The sequence below is a fragment of the Littorina saxatilis genome, linkage group LG1 (assembly GCF_037325665.1).
Source record: "Littorina saxatilis isolate snail1 linkage group LG1, US_GU_Lsax_2.0, whole genome shotgun sequence".
Classification (NCBI taxonomy): Eukaryota; Metazoa; Mollusca; class Gastropoda; order Littorinimorpha; family Littorinidae; genus Littorina; species Littorina saxatilis.
In genome coordinates this window covers 86,745,883-86,773,382 of record NC_090245.1, presented here as the reverse complement: position 1 = coordinate 86,773,382, position 27,500 = coordinate 86,745,883, and the positions used below count along the sequence as shown (strand labels likewise).

Sequence of the window (27,500 nt, the reverse complement as noted above, 5' to 3'; positions counted from 1 at the left end):
GACAATGAATGATTAGAGATTTGAAAGTACAGATAAACTTTGAAACTCTCTCTCTCTCTCTCTCTCTCTCTCTCTCTCTCTCTCTCTCTCTCTCTCTCTCTCTCTCTCTCTCTCTCTCTCTCTCTCTCTCTCTCTCTCTCTCTCTCTCTCTCTCTCTCTCTCTCTCTCTCTCTCTCTCTCTCTCTCTCAGGCCACGCTAAAAAGTCCAAATATATCCACCTTGACAATTCTTTTTCCTCAGTTCCGGAAACTTGGCGGTTACAATTCGAACATCTTGCACATATACTGCAAACCCCAAGGAATTTTAATGAGGGCACTTCACGTGTCTTGTTTATCCTCTTTTGTTCTCAATTTCCTCTTTTCTTTCCCTTTTATTTGTCCACATGTATGTGCTAACGAAAACCTTTAGTTCAAAAGGTTCTGTGTTTATATTTAATATGTCCTGTCGCAGGCTCTTTAGATGAGCCCAGTTTTCTTGTTTCTGTTTTTGTTTTATATGGATGAAGGTTTCTTTTGGAACGGCATTATCTTTAAATCTCGGTGATTCTGCTCAAATTGCAAATCAGACGCTGGCAAACAGTTCGTGATGGCAATGCTTGGTAACTCATTCTTGGTTCAGACTGTAAGCACAGATCCACCCCGATTCGCTTAGTTGCAAGCTAGTATTGTCTGATAGGTAGCTTTGGATATTACAACAAAACGTGAATTATTATAACCAGTACTGCATCTTCTTAAAGTTCATCTTTACGAACAACAAAAAGTATCATTTCTATTGCAAGACAAATACATGGTACCTTTTTAGCCTGCAATATATACCTGGTCGTAAGAATTATATTTTAATGATTTCTGAATTTTCGAAAATATTGCCTTTTTATTTGGTAAGTAGTGTTTAAATCATCAATGACACTCCCAGGGTACACTCATGTCACAACATCTTTTCATTTTAACACCCACCCCGATTCGCTTAGTTGCAAGCTAGTATTGTCTGAGATGTAGCTTTGAATATTTACACCGAAACGTGAATGATTATATATATACATGTTCTTAAGAACAAGTCGCCCTTGAATGGATGGGAAAAGACTAGGCCTCTAAAAGCTTGTTAACTTGAGAAATGTCAAAGTGTATATTTCATCGATTAACAGCTATTGATATGTTTATTGTGTGTTGCTTCAATAGTAAGTCTACAATGTGTGTGGCAAACGGACCACTCGCAAAATAATACTTTACAACTTTACCTTTTTTAACCAGTATGGGCAGGACAGTCCGACGGACACTTCTCTGCGAATAATTATAATAATGTTCCTTCAAAAGCCTGTAATTATTGACAACATATTCCATCTGGGTTAACATTCACACTGGAGCTTCAGTCAGGACCTATTGTTATGGTGAGTTAAATTTAATTACTTCACATCTGTCACTAAGACTGAATTATGTGCTGTTCGACTAAATCAAGTAAACTAAAAATGTGTGTCGGTTGGTCTTATTACGAACGGACCTTCGCAGACGCACAGATACATTATTCACCTGTTTACTTATTGCAATGTACGATGACAAAGATGAACTCGTTTACTGAATCCAAACGTTGACCGATAAATAGTTATGAAGTTGTGCGTGTTTTGTTTTTCATTTTAAGCGTAAGCTTGTCGAGACTCAATTCTTGCCCTTCGGTAGGTACTTACTAAGATAGAGAAGAAATTTGATTTGCAGGTCGCTTTTTAAAGGAATTTTTCAAACTTAAACTCAGAAAAAGACACCGACACTCTTCACAAGACAGCATACTGGTTCATCACATTTTAGGGAACGCTGAAAGAGACAGTGCACCACAATATTAGGACAGATGCACCACTTTATTGGGAGAGTTGTACCACATAAGTAGGACAGATGCACCACATTAGTAGGACAGATGCACCACATTATAACGAAAGATGCGCCACATTATCAGGACAGATGCTACACATGACCAGGGTAAGTAGAACAGCAGCCATGAGGAAACTACGAACTTCAAGGAACACAAGTCGCAGAAATCCACGTCACAAGCAGAGGCAATCCGAGCAATCCTTTTGTTATTTTAACCCCACACTCATAAGGGCAATCTCTCCCAATCATCGTAGTGCACAATTAAAGACACGCCTTCGCGACCTCAGGCCAGCACGATCAGTGGGAGTCAATCGGGAAATTAAAACAACCGGAAGGGCAATTCAGAGGCCAGCTGCCCTTATGGACTCATCAAACACTGCTCTCACGGCTCCCCAAATTAAAACATCAATCAATTCACACCTCGTGTCCACTAGAGGAGGTAGCAAAAATATCAAGCCGGACAAGGGAGGCAACAAGTCAAAGATGGGAGAGAACCAGCCAAGAAAGACAACAAATCACAAAGGGGCAACAGCAAGCAAGGCAGGAAAGAGAGACAACAGACCCAAAACGGGAGGTAACAAAAAGAAGAGAGATATAACAAGATTGGGAAGGGAGGCAATTAATCCAAGAATAGAGACAAACAGACTGGAAGAGGAAGTGAAAAAAGACGGAAGGCCGGTAATTTTTTGGTGCTCCACAAAAGACCATGACCTTTTGCCAAACTAATCAAAGACAAAGAGTGAATTGCCAACCGGAAGGGAAGGAGGTATAAATGTGTGTTTGCTCTCTGTGGTATTTTGATCGACTGCAACCACAGGACGATATAACAAGGCGATGCCCACGCGTAATCTAAATTAGGATTCCGTTTCTCTTAATCACTACCGAGCTTTCGCATTTCTCAGCAGACACGACCGAAAACGCAGACAATGAATCTGCTCTTTTCACGGTTATTTTAATCCCCTTTACCCCACTTCACCATAACACCCCCTCATTTCAACCTTAATTCATTAAATCCGAATAACCACGAAGCAGGAAATTTGCGTTTTTGATCTTGACCAATTGAAACATGGAGGTGCGCTGGCCAACACCTCGGCACTTCCGTCTTTTCAGAAAATATTTGAACGAGCGCATAGAGTTCAGCAAGGTACTGGATGTGTGAGATGAAGCTGGCATACGCGAAAGTTAATTCAAACCACATGTGTGATCGTGAATAGTTCTGAGCGAAGATGCTGACCTAAAGTATTCAATCAATCAATCAATATCAATATGAGGCTTATATCGCGCGTATTCCGTGGGTACAGTTCTAAGCGCAGGGATTTTTTATTTTGTTTTAATTTTTTTTTATGCAATTTATATGGAGACGATTCTGAAAATGGCTTTCTGGGACTACCAGCTAATCTCTTAGCAGATGCACATTAAACTCTCTGTCTTGTCAAAAATAACAGGGGATCATACGGCCCGAGGTTGCGATTGTTCTGTTTCAGGGTAATGCTTGTTTTCAAGATCTAATTTGCAGACACTCAAGCTGGCCGTTGTGACATTTTGATCCAGATTTTAGCTACCTTTGCTTTGTTCTTCCAATATTAACAAGAGGAAATGAGCTTTAATTTGATCTTCTCTTGGTCTCTTTAAAATTGTCCCTACAATTGGTCACATACCAAAAAAGTACAGCCTGGGTCCTCTCCTTGCACAGCGGGGTTTGTTTACATTATTTCTTAAATATCCACTGGTTGCATTTACGAAATTCATCAAACAATTCCCATTGTGCACAGAGCACCCAGGTTGTTCAATGTTGGTATGTTATTTAAGTGGAAGGATGGTCTTATCCCTTATCAACAGCCTCGCCAGGGTATCAGATGGTGAGCCGAACTGTTTCCAATGGAGGAGCGTCGCTTTAAACTCATGACGAAATTCGAGACCGCGCCTCGCAGAAAAGCAACATGAAGTGTGGACAGGCAACATCCTTCCTCACACCAAGCTCCAGGTACCCACTATTGACCGTCCTACTCGACACTGAATCAACCTTTTGCTATTAGTTGTCTGCGCTCTGCCAGTAGATAAACCAATCAATGAATTAACCTTTGGTCATTGAACTCATGTGCACATGTACAATGCGGGAATCCCACAGTGGGACATGGACATCACAAATTAAAAGTGTTAAGAAAGACTTAAAATGCATATTGCTGAACCATTCAGACACCACTGCGCATAGTTTGGAGATAGATGTGCAGTAAGTGTGATATACTTCGAGAGAAAAAAACTCAAACAGAGCAACATTTCTTCTTCTTCTTTTTCTGCGATCCCATCGCAATGCTAAACTGTCAACGTCGTTGATGAAACGAACTCTGCAGCTCGCCGCAGGGACTCCACCACACCCAACAGTCTCCCCTTCAGGTCCACCATTACTGGCAAGAACTCGTTTCTCAAGTCCGCACAAATGGGGCATGTCTGGAGGACATGTTCTGGGGTTTGCATGCCTGTTCAACGCGGAGAAACATTTGAAAATGGTGCGGGCTACATGGTTCCGCCTTGTCTTCAATACCGAAGATGTGCACACATGATCAAGAGCAAGTGGTCAGTTGAGCGTGAACCCAGAGAAAACGAACATGGGTTAGAAGGGGTTACTTACTGCCCAAAGAGTTCCAAGCTATAATGTCAATGCACATTGACGTCTCAGACGAAACGCTAGTCAGTCCTTACGTTTTCCAATTAATTTCCTCATAGGGACGTTGTGCGAACAGAAGTTTTGATTGGACAAAACCCCGACTGATGATCCGGAGGATGCGGCGAAAGACCCAATACATTCAACCAGATTTACATTATTTTCTTCTTTAACATTTTTGACTGGCCGAAAGCCTGTCGGATTGAAAGGAAGCGACTTTCACAATATAGAGACGTGTTACTAGATGTGGAAGGGGACATAACGTTAGTTGTGAGGAGGACTAACCCCTGGTTTACTTTAGGGCGTATTCTGTGCATGACGAACGAAAATTGTATGCTAGACACTATAGCTAGCGGGTTCTGGCGAAGAGAATGCGATGAACCTTCAACTGAAACTGTTATCTTTTTGATATTGAATGCTTGATAATTGCTATCCTTTCTAAATTAGAATCAAACTTATAAGATGAGTGTTGTATAAGGACACGATAGGCGCTTCATGTGGCATGCCAAGTAGCACGATAACATACTCTGCTCCGAATGTTTTACACATACTGTCTTAAAGTCTTCTTCTTCTTGTCGTTCGATCGCCTTTACACTTGGAGTCCAGCTCTGGATATGAAGCTGGTGTTCTTTTGTAGAGCCTCCACTGGACCGTGCAGCTTCTCTTGGAGGGTCGCCGGCCTGGGCCAAGTCTCTGTCCTCAAGGACTTGAGGTTTTTGCAGTCCCGTAGTACGTGTGTGTGAAAGATAGAGTGGGGGGGGGGGAGGCATTCATTTCTTTGTCAAGCACGTGAAGTGTATCATGGAATGATAATTGCTTGATAGGTTTCTGAATGTTTGCTCTTTGAGATTTATGTATTAATGCATTTTCTTGGATTGGATTGGACTGTATTGTAATGTATTCAACTGGGTGGGTTTGTTTTCAGACCAAGATTGGTATGTTGTTGGTTGTTAAAGGCATACTAACGCACTCCCGTGTTTACAAAGTGTAGTTTGCCCACAATCGATGTCAAACGCACCATAAGACCATATAATGACGATATGTCACCATGCGCGGACCATAATACATGCATTACAGCTTGTTCTAGCCTCTGAAAAAGTGAGGATGTCAACAAAGCCGCGGTGTTAGCTCCCTTGCATCAACGTTACATGTGTTGCCAAATCTATAAATAGGACCATCTAGATCAAAATAAAAATTCAAATATCTCAACATTTAAGGGCTCCTAGACCACAATATTTTGCAGGGAACTTAACTTAGTCTGTCTCCAGCTCTGGGTAAAGCAATTAGCGTGTATATTCATCAGCGTTCTATGCCTTTAACGTCCCTTCAACCTATTTGGCTATGCTGGACATCAGATCGAGAAGTGCAGCTTTACTTCAAAACAAAATATGTAAGTTTCAGGATCTGAAGCAGATTTTAAATCGACGTTTGCACATAGAATCCGTATTTTGTCCCTATGGCTGTATAAATGAATCCTCACATCCGCTTAGATACTTGACAACATGTACACTTTTTAGAACCGTCTTTTGGGGTTGGCAGCGGAGTACAAACTAATTTTGTAAAATCAGGTTACAGTTTTGCAGAAATACATTAACAAATGCTTTTAGAAAAACTTGAACAAAAGTTCAAATAAAGAATTCAGGGGCGAACATTTGAAATCAATGTATCATTTCTTTACAGAAACAAAATATGTCTGCTTGGAAAATACAGCGACGGCAAATTCAGAAATATCATTTTTTCTTTTGAAAAACGAATATTTCTGCTAGGTCTTAAAAGCACGTGCTAGCTAGATCATAACACGCCTGCCGCTGACCGAACGCAGTATGTTTGAAAGTAGGCACGCGTGTTTTGAAACGATGCGGTCACTAAACCTCAAAGCTTGCATGGGATTTATATAATATCATATTTGCCAGTGAAGCAAATCCTCTTCAGTCTCTTACTGTTCGCTCTTCGCAACACGTGATGGCTTACGCACAGCACTTCGACTATCAATCCCAAACCTCCAATAAATCCTGTCAGATCCCGACAGGTCAAACTTTGCCAGTTTTCCCTCCGCACTCTCTTTGGTATTTGCAAGGGGACTGAACCAACAGAGCAATCGGATCAGATCCCACAAGTTCAATGACAAAAGGCAAGGGCAATACGCCGAGGACGCAGGTTAACAAATCCACAAACACAAACACTAGCTGTTCGTGCCAACAGGTATTCCAAGCAGCCAGTATCCCAAAAGCGCGTGGTTCGCCGTTTTGCTGGATATGCAAGAGGCACAACACCTGGAGCCATTCTACAAGAGCCGGGCATTTGGACAGTATTCAAACCTTGGCAAACAGATAGGATTCAAAAGAACGACACAATTCTGAGGATTAATATGGATAACGCAGGGATTCAAAAAGAACAAACTGAAGCGGATTAAAGTCTTTCATAAAAAGTAACCGAGCTGCCACAAGTTTGGATGTTAGCATGAAAACACTGCCAACCTTTCTGGACGTGGGAGTGGAACACGAGGGGTTGGGGTGGATGTGGGTGGGGGGGGGGTCAAAGTGGGGCGGATGGGGATGATAAAGCGAGCTTAGGGGTTGTGAGGTGGCGACCAAGTTCCAGGCAGGGTGGTGGTGGGGGGATGTGAAAGTGTCTGGAGTCAAGTGCAACAAGATTATGGATGGCGGTCAAGGTAAAGGTCAGTCGTGGGTTAAAGGACAGCAAACTTTCCACCCCGTCATGTATGCAAAGCTAGCAGCTATGAAGCCATGGACAATATTCAGAAGAAGCGCAATAGCTAATAGTAATACATGTGCAAAACAAAAATGTCTGCTACTGGTGTATATGCCTAGCCGTGGCGTAGCAGCTTGTGTGCCCTGATGATCCAAAGAGCTATGCATGCCGGTCGGAGCCTTCATAGTGCTCCTGGCAGGTGTAACCACGCCGGACAGGTCTGAGGTGAATGGGGCCAGACTAAGTTTACACCCTGGCCCTCCAGGTTGGGGGTTGTGCGAAGGGCTAACAACTCATCCATGGAAAAAAGTAGTCGTTACAGAAACGTCAACAAGAGCTAGAGATACAAGGAACATTTCGGCCCTGTGGGAAGATGGATCTCCAGCTGGAGAGCTTATGGCCCAGGATCGGAGTGCCTGGCGAGCTCTTGTTGGCGGCCTATGCCCCCGGGGTCAAAGGCATAAGTAAGTAAGTAAGTAAAACAAAAATGTGGCAATAGTCCAAATATACTGGGGACGGGAATCATAAATACGATGTCACACGACTGTTCTGGATCTTTCTTGTATGCAAGGACCATTAATTGCACAAACTTTCTATACAAGTGACTAGCCAAAAATCATCCAATTACGGAATATGTGATGATTCGGAATTTTGTGATAACCTAGGTTATTGACAGATGTATCACGTGACTAACTGTCCAATTGCCTCGCAGACGTTTAACAGACTGGCTGACTGGCTAGCTGACTTGCTGACTTGCTGAGCAAAGATTAAGCCAAGACATCGGCCCAGCTATTACCGCTAGTGTGTTTCAGTCTCACAACATTTAAACGGTTTAATTGTCTTCGTTTTCCGAGAATACGTAACTAGAGCTCTGAGACTCAAGACTATATTGCCTTCAAAAAAAGGGGGGGGGGCATGTCGTGAAATAAACTAAGTACTTCTTTACTATCTGTATAACTAACGCTGCTAACGACGGAGCATCTTACTTTCTAAAAAAAAAATGTCCTGCTTTCAGCAATATTGTAAGAAAACTGTGAAAAGCTACAAGAACAGACTTTTTGTTCTGTTTTATAAGTGCGATGTGATTTTAAAAACTCAAATCTTTACTGTTACACCAGAAGTAGTTTAAATAAGTTTTAAAATAATAACTGATTCAACCCTGCACTTGTCTCTCTGGCAGTATCGTAAAACCGCATACGGCAATCTCTTACTGTGCCGTGCAAAAAATGAAGCTTGACATTAAAATGTATACAAACTGAAATTGTTACGACGTACGACAGAACAATGACTTTAAACTAAAGAGTATCGTACAGATTTAAACTATACAGTTTCTGTTGCAACCTAATTTGACCATCACAAACATCATTCTGCAAAATACTTGTCAAAATGTCTTAGATAATCCGATTGCGTATTTCATGTCACTGCACCAGTAGTATTCGAGCTAACCCATTCTTCCCACCTCATGTACATTTTGTGTCATTTTGTATTGCTTGGGTACGTATTATAAGCTTTTGCTTGAGTTCTAGCCCTAGTTGTTTACTATTAATTGTTTCTTGTTGTGTATTTTGATTACAATTTTGTGTAGCCTTAGAGTACTAGCTCTTAACCAAACAAAAACAAAACAAAGAGGGAGAGGCGTATAATGTATCCATAAACGGCCGATCTCGTACAGTCTACAAAACCAAAAACAAATAGTACGGGAAAATTCCGCATTGAGAAATAGGGTCTCATCAATATTTTACACGAAATCGAAAATGGACAAATCTGGTGCAGGTAGAAAAATACCTTTCCACAACAGACACAATGGAGTAGTTTTAACATTGGGTGAAAACAATCCAGCAGGCCCTACAAAATAAAAGAATGAAGACGATTTGAGAACGAGAAAAAGAAACCCCAAAAAGAAGATATGGGTCAAAATAATCCAGCAGGCCCTACAAAATAAAAGAATGAAGAAGATTTGAGAACGAGAAAAGGAAACAAAAGAAAAGAAGATATGGGTAAAAATAATGCAGCTGACCCTCCAAAAATGAAAGAATGAAGAAGATTTAAGAAGGAGAAAAAGAAACAAAAGAAAGAAGATATGGGTCAAAATAGTCCAGCAGGCCCTCAACAAAATGAAAGAATGAACAAGATTCGAGACTTACAAAAAAAGAAAAGGAAAGAAGAGCATGTATGCACGGTGACACTGATAATGAACAGGGGGGTGACCCAGTGCAAGGTCCGAAGCCATGTAACAATGGCAGGATTCAGCCACCCTTGGCATCGCGAGCTCTGCATGCCACCTTGTCCACAACTCTTCACAATCAATGGGTCCTGTTCTTTCTTTTTGGGATTTTAACAAAAGGAGAGCACACACACACACATACACGGACACACACACACGAACACAGACAAACGCACGTACGCAAGCACGCACGCACTCTAACACACACACACACACACACACACACACACACACACACACACACACACACACACACACACACACACACACACACACACACACCAGAATGAAAGAAAGGACAGCCTTGAAACCCTGGGCATGAGAACAACGAAGCAGGCCCCCGTAAAAAGAGTAAAATAAAACAAACAAACAAACCAGTAAAAGAAAGATAAAAATGCACCCAAAGAAAATAGCAAAGCTGACAAATTAGACAATGCAACATAACGAAAAGGACGAATTGGGAACAGTCAAGTAAATCCCCGCAAGGAAAATTATCCCGAGCATCCCTGATATAACCTTCACTTTGTGACGATCTGAAACAGTCACAATTTTAAGAACTTTGAAAAATAACACAAAAACAAACAAACATACATATACAAAACTTCTTTTTTTTAACTCTATGACACATGGCAACAGTCGCTCTACGCAACCAATGTTTGGTCTACAGACCACAGACAGTACGCTCTGTTAGGGAGAGCGGTTCTCGGTCAACACGACTGTTTGCGCATTCTTAGCCTTTCGACACGAAACTATTATTCCTTCGGCTCGACTCGGCACTCTTCGGATCTGCACATGCGCGTGGAGGAACAATGAATGCTGCCTTTTCTCAATGTGTCTTTGCTTTTTGAGATTTGCCATTTCTGTCGTTTGGTGACGTGCGCACGCGTTTGGATTCTGGACAATACACATTTTCTTCTTTTGTGCTTCGTCTTTGCTGGCAGGATTGCAGGAGTTTATTTGCCAACGTTTTGAAGCTTCTTTGCAATCCGCTTAGCGGCACGTGGTGTATAAAACTATCCTCAAACTTGAAACGCTTTGATGGATTAAAGAATTAGAGCGTTGATGGTCGAGTTTGGGGATTTTAATTGGGCTGGATCATTTAAACGTGCTGCTGTCTGGTTTATTTTCCAAAGTGTATTTGCATCACAATGTAACTAAAAATGAGTATTTACACTGAACTAGTGTTGTCTCTGTAAGGAACATTTACATCAGTTACTACATTGTGCGTGCGTATGTGCGTGTGTGTGTGCGTGCGTTCGTGCGTGCGTGCGTGAGTGCGTGCATTGCGTGCGTGCGTGCGTGCGTGTGTGTTCGTGTCAGGTTTAAGGAGAATGTAAACGAAACAGATATCTGAAGCATTGTTGAAAACATGCGACAAGTGAATAGAGGCTATCTTGTTCTTTCTGTCTGAGAACTCTCATTGTGTGTCTGTGTGTGTCAACGCTTAAAAATCAAACAGAAACAGAAACAAAGGATTTTGTCATTGTGCAACATCGTTAGCAAGTAGGGGTGACGACTATCAGCTCAGCTTCGTGCGTGGGTGATGTATTTACTCTGTGTCGAATGTTCGCTTTTACATACCTTAATTTTTTTTTACATTTTCTTTTATCTCCTTTTTCCCCCATCATTACAGTGTCGACACAACATTTTCTCACAATAGCCCCCTCCTCCTCCTAACCTATACCTTCTTACATCGACCCTCCACCCTCACCTACCACCCCACCACCCTTATCTCCACCTCTTCCTAACAAGCTGGCTCTCTACTCGCTCTAAAAGAGCTTCGTATCATCTACGAGGGCCCTAAAGGGTTTAAAATCGTGATCGTGATTGGCGTTTTTTGACCTTTCTGTGACCGTGATTGCCGAAATTTCCATTTCTGTGATCGTGATGGGACTTTGCCCGTGATCCGTGATGACAAAAAAATCAAGTCTCGTGATCGTGATCGTCATTTGTTTTCGTGATCGTGATGGGCATTATTGCAAAGCATTTTTATTTTCAACGTACATTTTTCACAGCTGTATCACTCTATGATCCTCTATTCGTCAAGGAGCCAATCCCGATTGAAGGGAAGCAACAACACATTCAGAAATATGATTTTGACAGCGATTGCTTCCCTTTAAGAGAACCAATCACACAAAAAAAGAGATCCAATCAGAAGGCAAATTGCAAAAGTCTGCCAAACTTCATCCAATGGAAGGGCTTCGTGCAAAAGTTTTGAGTGCATTCAGTCAAATTCGAATTCGAAGATCAAAAATGGCGTGCAGCGGTACTGTCATCGAACTTCTGTTATATTTTGTGGATTCAAGCCAGACCAAAGCAGGCGGCAAGAATGCCTTCCTTGGTGGAAAGGTCAGGCTACGGGTCGGTCTTTCCGAAGACGAAATATCAAGGTATGTTGATCTATGTTGCTCTATGACTGTTCTGAATGTAGGCAAAGATCTTGAAATTTGTTCAAGATCTTTGAGTTTGAGTGAGATCATTGAAATTGTCGACATTGCCACGTCCGGCTGTCACTCGCTCAGTGTGACCTCGACTGGCTCGAGATCGAGTCTGCGTGTAGCCAAAACCGAAACTATAAATGTGTTTTTCATCCCAGCAACGTGGACACGCTTGGCATAGATTCTAATTGTCGCTTCTTTGCATTAAGCTTGGATTTATTTTAGCGCCTGTAAACAATGGGTTAAATTCAGAAACAATGGCGGGGAGACGTGCCAGTTTGGGTCACTTGATCCTCATGTCAAAGACGATCAAAGTCATGTTCGTTGGGGATTTTGTCAGGCATGCTACTTTTCCGGTAATTGCCGGAAATCCGATAAAGCCGTTTTCAAAATCCGGTAAAGTCAAATTTATTCCGGCGAAGTTGAAACATTTTCGCAAAAACGATCCGTGTGAATATCGCGCAACGCGACCGGGCGCCGGTCTCAATGAAGCCAGCGCACAGTAGTGTTATTTTCACCAGTTTGGAGGTGTGTTGAATGGTGGTGGGGGGAGGCTAAAATGGGATTTTTAACAAGATCACAACACTATTACAGCCCTGAAAATGATGCCCAGAATGCACCAGATTGCACAGATTTTAACCGTTTTTTTAAACAAATTCCGGGGGGGCATGCCCCCGGACTCTCCTAGTTGGCTCGCCTGCTTCGCAGGCTCAGGCTTGTGGCTGAGAGAGAGAGAGAGAGAGAGAGAGAGAGAGAGAGAGAGAGAGAGAGAGAGAGAGAGAGAGAGAGAGAGAGAGAGAGAGAGAAAACAATGAAAACAACATTCTTGTTACTGATTACAAATCATGATATGTATTTCTGTGTGTGTATGAAAGAGAATTAAAAAAATACAAATAATAAAAAAGTGTTGAATAAACAATAGATCCAGAGGAGCGAATTACTGTGTGGTTGTGTTTACTTTGACACGTGCTTTCTGTACATGCAACTTTTACCGTGACCGTGATTTGCCACTGGTGTTCGTGATCGTGAAAACAAAAATCAAGGTAACTGTGATCGTGAAAGCTAAAATTTCCCTTCCCGTGATCGTGATGATACCCCCCCCCCCCCCCCCCTTTGGGGCCCTATCCACGAGTTCAGCTATTTCATTCCTATAGTCAATGACAGTTCCACAGTATTGTTATTGCACAAGACACGTTGCCGTGGGAAGTTGTACGTGCACAATTAGGTCGCATAGCAAAGACTCTTTAAGAGGATAACGATTATTTGTCTGATTTAAATGCCCATTACCTTAGTCTTATTTGTCTAATTTTAAATGCCCATCACCTTAGTGTTACACCTCACAGACACACAGTTCGCAGGTTTTGCAGTGTCAGAATGTCGAATTTTACAGTCGCAAGACCTTCTTCTGCATAGTGCCAATGAATGACATGAAAATGGGTCATTGAGAGAGCAAGTTAAGACCGTGTCAAAGGAGAAAAGTCATTTTCTCTCAGTCTTGGACATGCGAGTCAGAAAAAATCGAATTGTATTCCAGCAAACCGGGCTTAGTTTCTTTGTTAGATTACATATTCTTATACATGTAACTGAAATCGATTGGGGTTATTCTTAAGTTTGAGAAATTCCTGGTTTTGTCATATTCGACGGAAAAGCCGAAGAATCCGTGGTCAAATATTAGGGGCGAATAGCTATTTGACTTTGAGAACATAATTATCTCCTGCTTGCTTAGTCGCTTTCCTCTTCACATAAAAATTGCAATACACAACTAAACTGTTCCTGTCGCCGGAAAATACCCTATTCAAATAGTACCTACCCATATAACACTATCAAAGCTCGTCTCGGAGAATAGAAACTTCTTGCAAAAATGAAACAACAAAACAGGTTTCCGCACTAGAAAGAGCGCTCTTGACCGCAGCTAGGTTTGCCGGGCGACTGGGATTTTATAGCCTAATATGTCATGTATGGTATTTCAACAAACTATTTTACCCTTTTTTTGTGTGTAAATTTGCGACTAAATTTCAAAACCACTGCAGTTTTGCATGAAAAGTAAGACATTTGAGTGGTGCTAATTTCCGCTGCCATGTGAACCTGAAAGCGCACGTGACACAAAGAACAGACATCGTGACGCAAACTGGGACTGTGCCCATATCGCAAAACGTGCAGGTCTTGACCCGGGTAAGTGCCTGACCCGATACCCCGGCGACAAGGTGACAAATCTACCCCATTAAATGCTTCCCCCATCTACCCGGGCCGGCCAGGCTCCGCCGGTTGCCTTTTTTGCACACGTGTGGCATTTCTTACCTCGTTATCAAGCGGCTTGGAGCTCTCTCTCTGAGTACAGCCATTTGGAGATCTGATCAAACTGTCACTGTTGTGTTCGCCGTGTGAACTTGACCTGAACATCGGGTAGGAGTCATCACAGATCGCTGGGATAATGTACAGTTCAGTCATACTTTGCTTCCCGGGCTTTTAAAGACATCGTTAGCGAAAAGTACTTAAGACGTTTTGACCGATTCAAGCGCTAGCTGTTGGTGTGAGGACTTTTCCAAATCGAAGCTGGTTTTGTTCATTTTATTATTCGGACATTCTAACGCATTGAAGCCCTAGCTGTTGATGTAAAGGCTTTTCAATTGAAAAACGTATTGTTTGGGTTACAAATCAGACATTCTGACACATTAAAGTCCTAGATGTTGGTATATGAAGACTTTTCCATTCAATAATTTATTGTTTTTGTTGTGCCCTGTTCACTTTGCTTATTCTGGGTGTCGTTTTCTCGAGCTTATAATGTAAGTGTCAGGGGCTACATATTATGACTTATTCCTTTTATAACTGTCTGAATAACGTCAGAGCTAAATAGGGGAAGGGCTCCTAACATGGACCGGCTCCTAATATGGACCACCTTCTGTTCTGACAAACTAACGGCGCTAGAGCCCTCAAAAAAGTTTTATTCGCTGTATTCCCCCTCTCTGGATAACTTGCACATGTCAAAACAGTTGCAGAAACACAAATCTCAAAACCGTTAGGCTTTTTCTCTTTTTTTCACTTTTGGCAGCGTTCACTCTAAATTTGCCGCCTAAAACGGACTCTTTTCTGTTCACAGCCAAAGCTTTTATCACACAAAAATGGCTATATATGACAGCTAAAACAGTATTTGTTACATTTTAGCAGTGTTGACCCCGAATTTCTACTGCAAACAAAAAATAATAGCAAAATCTCAAAGTATGTGCGAGTCCCCTAATATGGACCACCTTCAACAAATCGAAGAAAATAAAAGCTAAAGGCTATTTTCATTAATTCATTAAGAAGCTTGCTGGAAATAACCTATAACTAGCCTTTGAGATTTCAAAAAAATGCAACAAAAAGTCTTCTTTTCGTGGAAGTTGATAATTTCACTTATTTTCACTCTGTTTTTGATAAGCTTCTTTAGTTTCCTGGTGTGCTTCAAATAATACTCTCATCAATCCGAAACAGATAAATCTAGAGCATATTTTAATTAGGCTGACTTGTACACTAAGTTGTATCATGTTATTTTGAAATATACGGGGCTTTTTACAGTGATTCGTGAAGGCCGCTTCACTGGTCCATAAATTATTAGGTGCCCAGGCTCCTAATATGGACCCTTTGTGATTTTTTCTGTATTTAATTTTTGCTGAATGTCCATCAAAGCTATGTCACTCTAAATAGGCCTAACGGTTAACCTAAGAAAGAAGGACTACCAAACACAAAATGAAACTTCTTTGCAAGAAAACAAGCTAGTTATCAGCATGAAACAAAAAGTGGTCCATATTAGGAGCCCTTCCCCTAGGTACAGGAAGGCTTGCATCAGTGAAGAGTTGCACCTTTGAAGAATCTATTCGACGGGAGGCGCTTCGTTCAAAGTTACCTTCGTAAGAATTTTTTCTGAAGTTTACCATACTTGAGGTCATTACCTGTCAAAGGTTATCTTCGAATGACGCTGCCTCTCAAACTGTTGCGTAACGTCGGACGGAATCTACATCTGTTTGATGGCACATTTGGGTCAATATTAACAGAATTCGATGGCGTCAAACAACGCTTGACGTCTGACTAATCGTGTCAAAACTCTCTCTCTCTCTCTCTCTCTCTCTCTCTCTCTCTCTCTCTCTCTCTCTCTCTCTCTCTCTCTCTCTCTCTCTCTCTCTCTCTCTCTCTCTCTCTCTCTCTCTCTCTCTCTCTCTCTCTCTCTCTCTCTCTCTCTCACTGTGTATCCTACAAACATCAAAAACCTACAAACTCACGAAAGGAAAACGCTGCCACAGTTGACAAAGCAAATCTTTACGGATTGAGACAAGCTCGCGAGGCCTGTCGGGCACACGGAAGGAGGAAGGCAGACTCACCACAAACCAATCGCCCCCCCCCCCCCCTCCCCAAGATACAGACAAAGTCCTGACCGCTTCAGTGTCTTGGCAGCGACTTCGGAAGAGCCCAATATCTGTCTACGTCAGCCAAAACGAAATGTGCGTCACTATAGTTTGTACGTTATGTGGAAACTTCATCTTCCAGTTCATTCTCTTCTTCTTCTTCTGCCTCCTCCTCCTCTTCTTCCTCTTCTTCTTCACTTTTAAGAAGTATTTGCACACAACTTCCTTCCATGCATGCATAAAACTAGCGACACACAATTTGTTCTGGCTCACGTGGACAGCTACGGAAGAACCCAATATCTCTCTAGGTCAGCCAAAACGAATTGTGCGTCTCTAGTTTGTGCGTTACGTGTCAACTTCATCTCGTTTGTCTGCTTTCTCTTCTTTCTCCTCCGCTTCTACTTTTTCGATTTCAACATGTTGGGAAAATATTGCAAAAGATGTGTAGGTAAAATACTCTTTAAGTATAATAGTGTAAATCACCTTGGTTCTGATGTTCTTGGTTGAGTGATATTGTCAAAGCTATTCTAACTTCAACATTTTTTGGAACATGTAAAAAATCTAAACGTTGTATTCATGATAACTGTCTGTCTTCAGTAAGTATGTGTGTGTGGTGTGTGTGTTGTGTGCGTGCGTGTGTGTGTATGTGTGTGTGTGTGTGTGTGTGTGTGTGTGTGTGTGTGTGTCTGTATGTCTGTATGTGTGTGTGTGCGTGTGTGCGTGCGTGCGTGCGTGCGTGCGTGCGTGCGTGCGTGCGTGCGTGCGTGCGTGCGTGCGTGCGTAAAATGCCCGACTAGAAGACATGGATTTATGGAGACAGCGAACCTATAGCAACTTACGCAGAAGATCCTCAGAAGTCACCCTCTTACAATCCTCTCCCTCAGCAAGTGGCTAGACTAGATATCGTTAACAGTGTAGCTCGGGTTCGCAAATTCAGAACTGACAAACAGGTCAAGTCCTCTGAACCTGTTAATCCTTATGGTGTGGCGAAGTCTCCCGAAAACAGACGATCTGTCTAGACAGTTATGTAAAGCCCAAATCTTATAGTCTCTGCTGTAATCATATTAGCAGTATCGTTGTGCAATCTGTGCCAAGGGATACTTGCGCCATTTTGGAAACGAGATGACCTTCCTGGTGTTCTGTACGAAGAGTATTGATGTTGATGTATTCATTGTGTATTCACTCTGGCCTGGTAGCCTTAATTTCTCTATTGCAGTGAATGTGCTAGGGATTTCTCATCATGCATAGCAAGGAGTGAATGATTACATCAAGCACACTGGAGAACACACCAGTGAATTCAAAATGTCTCTTGTATACATGTATAACAGTGAATCATCATGTCTTTCGCTTCTTTGGTCAGAAAATAGGGGACCACTTAAGATGCATAACACAAACTAATAGTAATGGCTGGCATTAATCAAAACCTAACTCAACCGTATTTACTTGCACTGACCCCTGGGACACAATACTCTTTCATAGAAGGCCATCACACAAAGGTAAACCTGTCATCTGATTGGCATACAGGTCTTTCAGATTCAAACTAACATGATAACCCCATTGGCAAAGCGTAGTCTCGTAAGACGATGCTTGATGCGCCATGTGTTAGTCTGTGGATTTGCTGCAGCGCCTTGTGTGACGGTAGAGTCCTATCCGAAGCTGGAGTGACCTCTCCAGGGCGTAACTGCAATAGCAGGTGCCCTTCTTCTAATCACAAGGACGCGAGCTGATCTAACTTTTAAAGGATTTAAGTCAACTGATCCCATCATGGTCTGTGTGTGTGATGGTACGTTTCGCACCATATTAAGCATGGCAGCACCTCTCACTACGATGTTGTATTGCAAGAACTTCTGCCTATTGAATCTTTGGGGTGGGGGCTCACTGGTTACGCTCTTAGTCGATTTGCCCAAGAGAAGACCAGAGAGTTAAAATGAACTACATGTAACAGGACTTTTCTTCACTTATTTTGATAGCTGTACTTCCGTTTTAGCAAGAGAAACGGCAGGCTCTAATGGGAAGGCATAAGGGTCTTGTCATGGTAGAATGTTGTAACAGAACCAAACTAACGAGACAGTTGACAATTTAGCGAAACAGTTCAGTCTGGCGATTCGGGGACAATATAATGTGCATAAAGTCGAGCTCCCGTACAACAGAGTAGAACGACAGCAATATGACCGCTGAAGTAAATATGCGCGTGACAATGACGTGAACAGCAGATTCAACAAAAAAAGCATAAGACAGTCGTAAACAATCATTCAAATAAAAAACCTCGTTCAAAAAGACATCTCTTCAAAGAAGGCAGAGTGGAGATTGACAGACAGCTGGTGTTAGCACCAGAAAGCAAAGCCAAAAGGAATCAGTCAAAACCGAAAGGCTCTACTGTCGGAAACTACATCTCCAAAGAACACAGCAAAAGCACACACACACACTCACAAGCTGGACTTAGCAGCTAAAGTACAGCTCGTGCGGCCAGCCAGAGTGGCGAAACACTTTGCTTACCAGCTGAAGCTTCTCGCTGGACACGGTCCAAATGCCAACACACACGCAGTACAAACGCCACATCTTCCAAAGCGTGGGAGGCGTTCAACATAGGGTCAACCAGGATGAAGGCTCTACGGGATTTGGCCTCGCTGGCATTGGCTAACGTTGTGTCTGGTTTATAACCTATTACACAGACGAAGCGACCCAAAGATGTTCTTACACACACAAAAAGAAATCAGTAGTTCGACACCTCTTCTTCCTAACTACACCTACACGCAGCCCACTCGCACGAATCCCTGACATGTTCCTGAGGTTTAGCTCATCGAGGGAAAGATCTTAAACATCTTAGAGTTTGAAACATCTGAAAGATCTTTATGCTCGTCTGCCGATATGCGTTTGTTGTGATTAGCATGACCTTATGCAATCCAGTAGCAAACTACTTTTAGCACTTTCAAGTTCATTGCCTACCTTAGTTTATTTTCCCAAGAAAATGTGCACAGGGTCGTTAGGGGCTAAGATTAAACAAGATTACGCTTCGTTTTAAAGTTGCCCTTTTTGTGTGTACTCTGTGTACTTACTTATTTTCACGTAGTCAAGTTCATCTCCCCAAATCCCCTCTCGTCTTTCAAACTGCCTTTGTTGTGTAAAGCATGTCCCGATGGAGAAAAACAAACAAATTAGTTGTTTAACACTTTCTTTCACTGTCAAGTCTGTTGCCCACTCGTCCTTTCTAGACGCTCCGAACTTAGAGCCGACTTGAGGTTAGATCCAGAAGGATTATGAAAACAGCTTTCTTCATGTGTCTACTCCTTTTATTACGAGTCAAGTTCATCATCCCCCGTTTCCCTTATTCCTAACCCAACTCTTTCACGTCTTCACAAACTTTTCAGTTTCCGGTAATCTGGGACTCAAACGGATTATGCCTCGATGACCAACTGCGCATGTCATGTCCAGCATTGGCCAAAAGCAAAGAAGTAGGTAAACTGTAACACTTTTTCCAGAGTCAAGTTCAGCGGCTCATTGTTTCACTCTTTTGGGTCAGCCCGGGTAAAGATTTAACGCTTGTTGTTTGTTGTTGATTTTTTGCTCGCAGCTGCCGTTATTTTCTCCAATTACTTGTTGAAAAAAAGCTGAAAACATACTGTAAAAACAGTTTTACCAGGGTAAACGATTAAGGTGTTTTGTTTGCTGGCAGCTGTGGTTCGTGTCTCCTATTACCTGTTGAAAAACAGCCAAGAAATCTATTTTAACCTTTGTTTACCAGGGTCAAGTTCATCGTCCCTCCGTCTAGCTTCCTAATTCGTTTCTTTCGGAAAGTTGGTAAGTTTGGGTCAACTTTGGTAAAGATATGAACACACCACCTCAGAACTGTTTGTTGTGTTTCGTGTTGACTAACAGGAAAGCAAAGAGTCGCTAATCAGGCTGTCTTTTAAACATTGTCTACTACGTCAGTTTTTCGGTGAGGTGCTCTGAGGTCAACGAGGGTGAAGATTTGTGGGTATTATGGCCCCGTTTGAAAAGTGTGTTTGTTGTACATTGAATGGCTTGAAGATTGAAGAAAAGGAGCACGGTGGATAGGGGTTTTCAACACCTTAGATACAAGTCAAGTTGATAGAGTACTTAAAGTTCACTGAGTACTTAAAGTTCTGCACAACTACCAACCTCAGGGCCGGACTAGGTAAGTACTAGGGGGGGTTACAGATGGGGGTCCAGGGGGCGAAGCCCCTTGGTGGGGATCCAGGGGGCGAAGCCTCCTTGGTGGGGGTTGCCCCCTTGAAGCCCCCTTGAAGCTGAACGGTTTTTTTATGTTTCTGGAGGGAAAGGAAGCCTCTCCTTGAACAAAATTTTAAAAAATGCGTTTGGGATGTACATGCTTAAGCCAGGGGGGGGCGTGCGCAACCCCTGTAACCCCCCCCCCCCCCCCCCTAGTCCGGCCCTGAACCTTTCACATTCTCCAGTCAGTTGTATAAATATTGGGCTAGAGAAATGAACCTTTCTCAAAATATTGCTTTGGATGGCCAACAGTCCTATTAAGCTTAACATTTCTCACAAACAGTATGGAAACTCCTTGTTCAGTACTCACTCCCCAGACATGCTTATCCTTTCTCTTCTTGTAACAAACCCCTCCATTACCTCTATTCGCCCCGTCTCCCTTCCACCCTACTTTTTTGTCTTTTCTTATTTGTATGTGTTGATTTTTCAAACCTCAAGTCAACTAGGACAATGTTTTTAATGATTCCATCATGTCCAGTACTTGAGTGGTCTTTTTCCTTTCGATCTGGCACGGATCTAATCAGATGGAGCTACTTACACATTTAATATTTCTTTTCAAAAATGTTCACTGAAGCTGGGTATCATACGCTGAAAAATCAACACAGGCAAATAAACTGACGCCGTCGTCATGTTTGAAATTTTAAACGCACTGAAGATACTGGCAAAATATTTGCCTGTGAGTATTTGTTGCGTCTTATGGACGTCATGTTGATCAGAGGGAAAAAATATGAACGCGCCATTTTCTAAGTCTAATTAAAGTCAATCAGTAGACAAATAAATTATGTACAATCCTTCACTCCAAATGTTCCTGTCCTACCATCCCTCACTGCGCTCCCCCTTCCTCTTCCAACCCCTACCCGACCACCAGCCCAGTGTGTCAGGGAGATGGGTTCAATGGCTCACGGGCGACGGTCCTTTATGTTCTGTTCTTATAAAACGTTTAAGCTACCCAGAGAGCCAAAGAATAAGGGGCAGTGCACATTCTGTCCTCCAAATAGACAGAGAATGTTTCTGTCTCTGTCTCTGTGTCTCTCTCTGGCTGTGTCTGTCTGTCTCTCTCTCTCTGGCTGTGTCTGTCTGTCTCTCTCTCTCTCTCCATCTCTCTCTCTCTCTCTCTCTCTTTGTCTCTCTGTCTCTGTCTCTGTCTCTGTCTCTGTCTCTGTCTCTCTCTCTCTCTCTCTCTCTCATGAATCTCTAATGAATCTCTAATGGACCTGAACAAAAAAGAATACCTCCCTCTAATTAAACACAACTATCCCTAAGTATTTAAATGTCCACTATCTTGTTCTTTTTCCGCTCCAATACAATTCTCCCTCCGCTCTTTTTTTCTCTCTATTACGAGGTAGCGGCCTCTCGCATTTAGGAACCTACGCTTACATGGCCTTTCAGAAATCAGGGGGATGTCATATCCGGTGTCGATTGTAAACATGGACGAAGTTGCCGAGGTAAGTTCTGAAAATCCTAAAATAAACTCAGCTAAAGTGCATATGGAACATGTTTTTCGATGAGTTTTGTTAAGTTTAGTTTGGAGTTTTGGAAAATCCAGTTCATTGTCACCTCCCATTGTCACAAATAACTGGAGCGTGCTTTCTTTTCACTGTCTTCGAATCGCTGGCCTTTCAAACTGGACGCTAAGCGCCCCTGAAAGTCGAGCGTCGTAACCTCGAAGGGTCACGTGACGAGTTGGCGGTCCAGGCTATTTGGTCTATGGTTAAACATTCTGCAGCAGTTTGCTGTGGTCGAACCAAACACTGCCCATTAGCATATAAAGAGTAAAGCTGACACGGGTGAATGTTCCCAACGTGACATATCTCTCGTGCCTTAGGTTTGGTCCAACAATGCTGACATGTAAAATGCAGCTTGACATCAAACCGCTAAGTTGTCGTTTCGGGTAGGGGGCTTGCCACTGCCGGGTACATGGAAGACGAAACCGTGTGCACGTGCATGTTCTGGGGCACCTGTGTGTACATAACCGCAGCCGACGAGAAAAAAAAGTTTGTCGGGTATACACTTTGTGGGTTTGGGCTGGTGTTTTGGCATCATTGCGTCAGCAAAGAAAAATCGATTTTGAGGAGGGGGAGAATGTGTTATCTTCAAACTGTCTACCTCTCCTCTGTTGGTTTATCTAACGTCACGATTCGCTGCGACATATACAACGCCTCCAGAATTGTGTGAACAGTTCAACGCCTAGAGACTGGCCTACAGATATGTGAGTGTAATGGCATATTTGTTATAGTCTTATCTAATTGTATTGTCTCTTTTGCATTTATAAACAATTACCTTAAACTTGCAATCGATGTTCTGTTTTCGTTCCATGTCTTTTTTCTTTCTTTCTTTCTTTCTTTCATTCTTTCTTTCTCTCTTTCTTTTTCTCTTTCTTTCTTTCTTCTTTCTTTCTTTCTTTACATTTATGCATTCAATCGTTGGGGTTTTCCTCCCCCCCCCCCCCCCCCATCTCCCATCCTTCGCCTCCTCCTCTTTTTCTTTGTACTTTTTTGTGTATTCTTCTTCAGCTTCTTTCAACCATCCTCACAATTTGTCTAAGATTTATTTGAACTGAAAATTAACAAGTCAAAGACGCAACATGCCGGGTTTCTCTGACACCAGCGATTTAACATAGCATTTATGCTTAGCGCTATATAAATGCAAAGCCGAAAGCTAACATCACATCGCTCACGACTGACCCAACTTTTTGTAAAATGCTGTAACACGAAAGTGAATTCTACTCTTTGATGGTGATTTATGATGCTTTGTAAATAAGACTTGAGCACAACGCACTACAGAGAAAGTGTTGATTTCCAGACACACAATGTTCCTCCTTTTAAACAAAAGCATCCAATGCCAACCAGTTATTTCTTGTAGTTATTGTTGTTATTGTTGTTGTTGTTGTTTTTTAAATTAGGTTGTTTTTTTACAGGTTTTTTTAACCGAGTATAATATACAGCATTGAAAACAACGCCAAAACCACACATTAGTTGTCTAAAACTGGACACAGAAAAATCAAGGATTGACATATTGACACAACGAGTCAAGGCGCTAATGCCTCAAAGTTTGCCTAAAAAACACTGACACAATATCAAAACGTGAGCTTCTGTTTCCACGCCTTCTGTGTGTCTTTGTGTCACCAACATATTCTCTAATAGGGCAAGGCCTTCTCAAATAGACCCTCAAATGTTTTTTATGTGCACGATCTGCACACTTTGCGTTTGGGGCGCACACGAATACAGCGCACTCCCATGTTTAAGGTACGACTACAGTTTGAAGACGGAAATGAGCCCCGTCCGTATGGAGACTGTTGATCAGTCTGTTAGTGAAAGATGGTACTGACAACCTAAGACGTTTGTTATGCTGACAAGTTCTCGGTCCTGCCCAAGTCGATACATTCTGCTCAAAAAGATTATGAGACCTGCCCTAGCCAATGCGTTGTTATGAAAAATATTATGAGACCTGCCCTATAGTCAATGCTTGTGGATGAAAAAGTTATGGGACCTTCCCTAGTCAACAATCTGGCACTAAAGAAGACTTACTGTGACCCATCCTAGACTAGCACTTATGAAAAAAAAAGTATGAGACGAGCCCTAGTCAATAATGTCGATATATTATCACAGGAGAAGGAGATTGTAAGATCTGCCCAAGTCAACATACTCAACATAATTACCACCGAAAACGGAGATTCTAATATATGTTAGTGGACAAATCCCTGGAGACGGAGTTATTGAGGTCTGCCCTGGTCTTAAAAAGAAGAAAAGTATAAGGAGACCTTCACGTCAACATTGGACGCTGAGAAAGGACACTTGTCTCAGTAAACATCAGATATTGAAGAAAGTGATTCTACCTGTCGTAGTCAGAGACTAAAACAGTAACTGAGACTTGCCATTGTCATACACGTCAGAGACTAAAACAGTAAATGAGACCTGCCCTAGGCATACACGTCAGAGACTAAAACAGTAAATGAGACCTGCCCTAGGCATACACGTCAGAGACTAAAACGGTAAATGAGACCTGCCCTTGGCATACACGTCAGAGACTAAAAACAATTAATAGACCTAATGAGGCCTGCCCTAGTATGGGACTGAAGAGTATAATGAGGCCTGTCCTAGTATGGGACTGAAAGTATAATGAGGCCTGTCCTAGTATGGGACTGAAAGTATAATGAGACCTGTCCTAGTCTGGGACTGAAAAGCATAATGAGGCCTGCCCTAGTCTGGGACTGAAAAGCATAATGAGGCCTGTCCTAGTCTGGGACTGAAAAGTATAATGATGCCTTCCCTAGTCTGGGACTGAAAAGTATAATGAGGCCTGCCCTAGTCTGGGACTGAAAAGCATAATGAGGCCTGCCCTAGTCTGGGACTGAAAAGTATAATGAGGCCTGCCCTAGTCTGGGACTGAAAAGTATAATGAGGCCTGCCCTAGTATGGGACTGAAAGTATAAGGAGGCCTGTCCTAATATGGGACTGAAAGTATAATGAGGCCTGCCCTAGTCTGGGACTGAAAGTATAAGGAGGCCTGCCCTAGTATGGGACTGAAAAGCATAATGAGGCATGTCCTAGTATGGGACTGAAAGTATAAGGAGGCCTGTCCTAATATGGGACTGAAAAGTTTATTGAGGCCTGTCCTAGTATGGGACTGAAAGTATAAGGAGGCCTGCCCTAGTATGGGACTGGAAAGTTTAATGAGGCCTGTCCTAGTATGGGACTGAAAGTATAATGAGGCCTGTCCTAGTATGGGACTGAAAAGTTTAATGAGGCTTGTCCTATTCTGAGACCGAGAGATAATGAAACCTCCCCTAATGTGAGACTTAAAAAAATCAATGAGAACTGCTGTAGGCAGAGACTGAGATAGATCACGGGACCTGCACTAGTATTGGGGACTGAAAAAGAATACTGAGACTTGCCCTAGCCTTACAATGAGAGATTTAACGAAACCTTTCCCTAGTAAGAGGCTGAAGAAGATCAAAATATATAATAATGTGGCCTGCCTTGGACTGACACTGAAAAAGTTTCCCTAGTCAGCGACTGAAAGAGACCATGAGACCTGCGCAAGTATGAAACAAAAATATCAGTAAACATCTGGAAGTAACGAGGCCAGCCCAAGTCTGGTGGGTGAAGAACAATTTTACCTGTCATAGTCAATGCCTATAGGACTGAAGGGAAGATAATAAGACATATCCTAGCCTATTCCGACCGAAAAAGGGGGAGTGTAAAAATAAGGATGACGAGGAGGCGAAGGATATGTACAGAAAAATGTGGAGATAATTATCACTGTTGCTTCGCCTAAAAATTACAGTATAGTGATGAAAGAAAAAAGAAGAACGAAAATCTGAAGGCGGAGAAGCACAGATGGTGCAACGTCAAAAGAAGAGAGTAATGATTAACTGCTGAACGAATAAAAATAAATTCACAAAGAGTGTACACGCAGTTCATATCGTCTCAAAAAAACAATGTGGCCATGGCGAATCATAAATCAAATAAAGTGGAGTTTTTTAGTTTTTTATACAGGCCGATCACAAAAGGACGAACACAAGCGAGCATAATTATAAAAATAATCGAAGGCGAAAAGAAGACTGTTGAGAAAAAGAAGAACGAGTACAGGTGCTTTTGATGTTCTATAACTTTGGAAAGTCTCGGATATCAAAGAAAAAAGACAATTTTCTCTGGACGGTCAATCGCAGATACGCTTCAATTAACTCTAACATTTCTTCGGGCGACGTTTGAAAATCCCGATACAGTACAACCTTTAACATTGAACGAACATGTAGCGAACACCGATTACATTTTTAGCATACTAAAACAAACGTCGTCAGCAAGGGCAATCTTAGTCAGCAACGCAAAATTAAACCAATAATGAAACGAATAGTCAATAATGACAAATGCACTACGTAATGATAAAAACAGTCAGCAATTGTAGCCAGCAATGACAAGAGTGGTCAATAAAGACAAATGCACCCAGTAATGACAAATGCAGTCAGTAATTGTATTCAACAATGAAAAAGCAGCTTACCTTAGACTGGACATAGTCGGTAGAAGCGAAGAAGGCAAGAGCCAGAACTGCAAGCAGCTGAACGGTCGTCATGTCTCTCGAGATGGTTTCTAACTGGAACCTTGATGCTGTCACACTCTTTTTCTTCAGAAGACTGACTTAGCTGCTGGAGGGACTGGCTTTATTCGAATTTCTGTGTGAGATTTGTTCAGTTACCTGCTTCTGAGCTTTGCTTATAAACGTATGAAGAAGCTTTTTCAATCTCTGAAGACTGATGAGTTTCGCCGACGACTTTTATACTAAAAACTGCAAACAGAAAGTTTGATACTTTCTAGCTGAATATCGAATCTCTTTAGCTTTCAGTCCAATATCGCACAATACAAACTGAGCCTCTATGAAAAACACAGACACAAATCTGTATTTAACTGCTCCACCCAAATATATCTGCGGTTTGGTTCGTGTTTGATGAATCAGTGCCCGCCTTCGTTTGTGAGTGTTGCAATACTTCCTCCAAATTCTTGCGGCGATCGAATGAGTCAGTGTATATTTCTAAATAGACCACGTTGTTTGACCAGCTTTGTGATGCTGTTGTGGAATGTTCAAAGAGAACTTGTAATGTAGGATAAGCACGTTGGTCTCAGTAGAAAGGAGTGTAGATGGAAGAACGCCGTATACGACGATTCACTTCAATACACCCCAGTGTTTTAGTGGATAATCAACTTGAGGTTCTCTGAAAAGCCACTGAGAATTAGAATGTTCACGGTTGATCAGAGCAACGACATTTGTTCTCTTTGACGGTTGAGGAAACTCTTACAGAATTACAGTCGATGTTTTGCAGATAAGGAAATCAGGAGAGAAATTCCCGCAAAGTTCAGAGTCAATCACCAACAAGAATACTGAAAGTCTTTCCAAGAAGACGAAGAACGTTCACAGGTACAAGATTCAATGCTTTCGTCGAAGAAAATCGAAGATGAATATCGATGTCCCCTTTCAAAAGTTGA

At 42.1% G+C, this 27,500-nt stretch overlaps 1 protein-coding gene across 1 annotated transcript in view; it reads right to left on the bottom strand.

The window, feature by feature from the left end:
* LOC138982696 (mucin-21-like) overlaps positions 1-27,500 on the bottom strand; it is a 54,414-nt gene that overhangs the window by 26,704 nt on the left and 210 nt on the right. Inside the window, exon 1 of the mRNA XM_070356025.1 lies at positions 26,521-27,500. This exon is cut by the window's right edge and continues 210 nt beyond it. Within this exon, the coding sequence (XP_070212126.1) occupies positions 26,521-26,592 (72 nt within the window). The 5' untranslated portion in view covers positions 26,593-27,500. The remainder of the gene's footprint in view (positions 1-26,520) is intronic.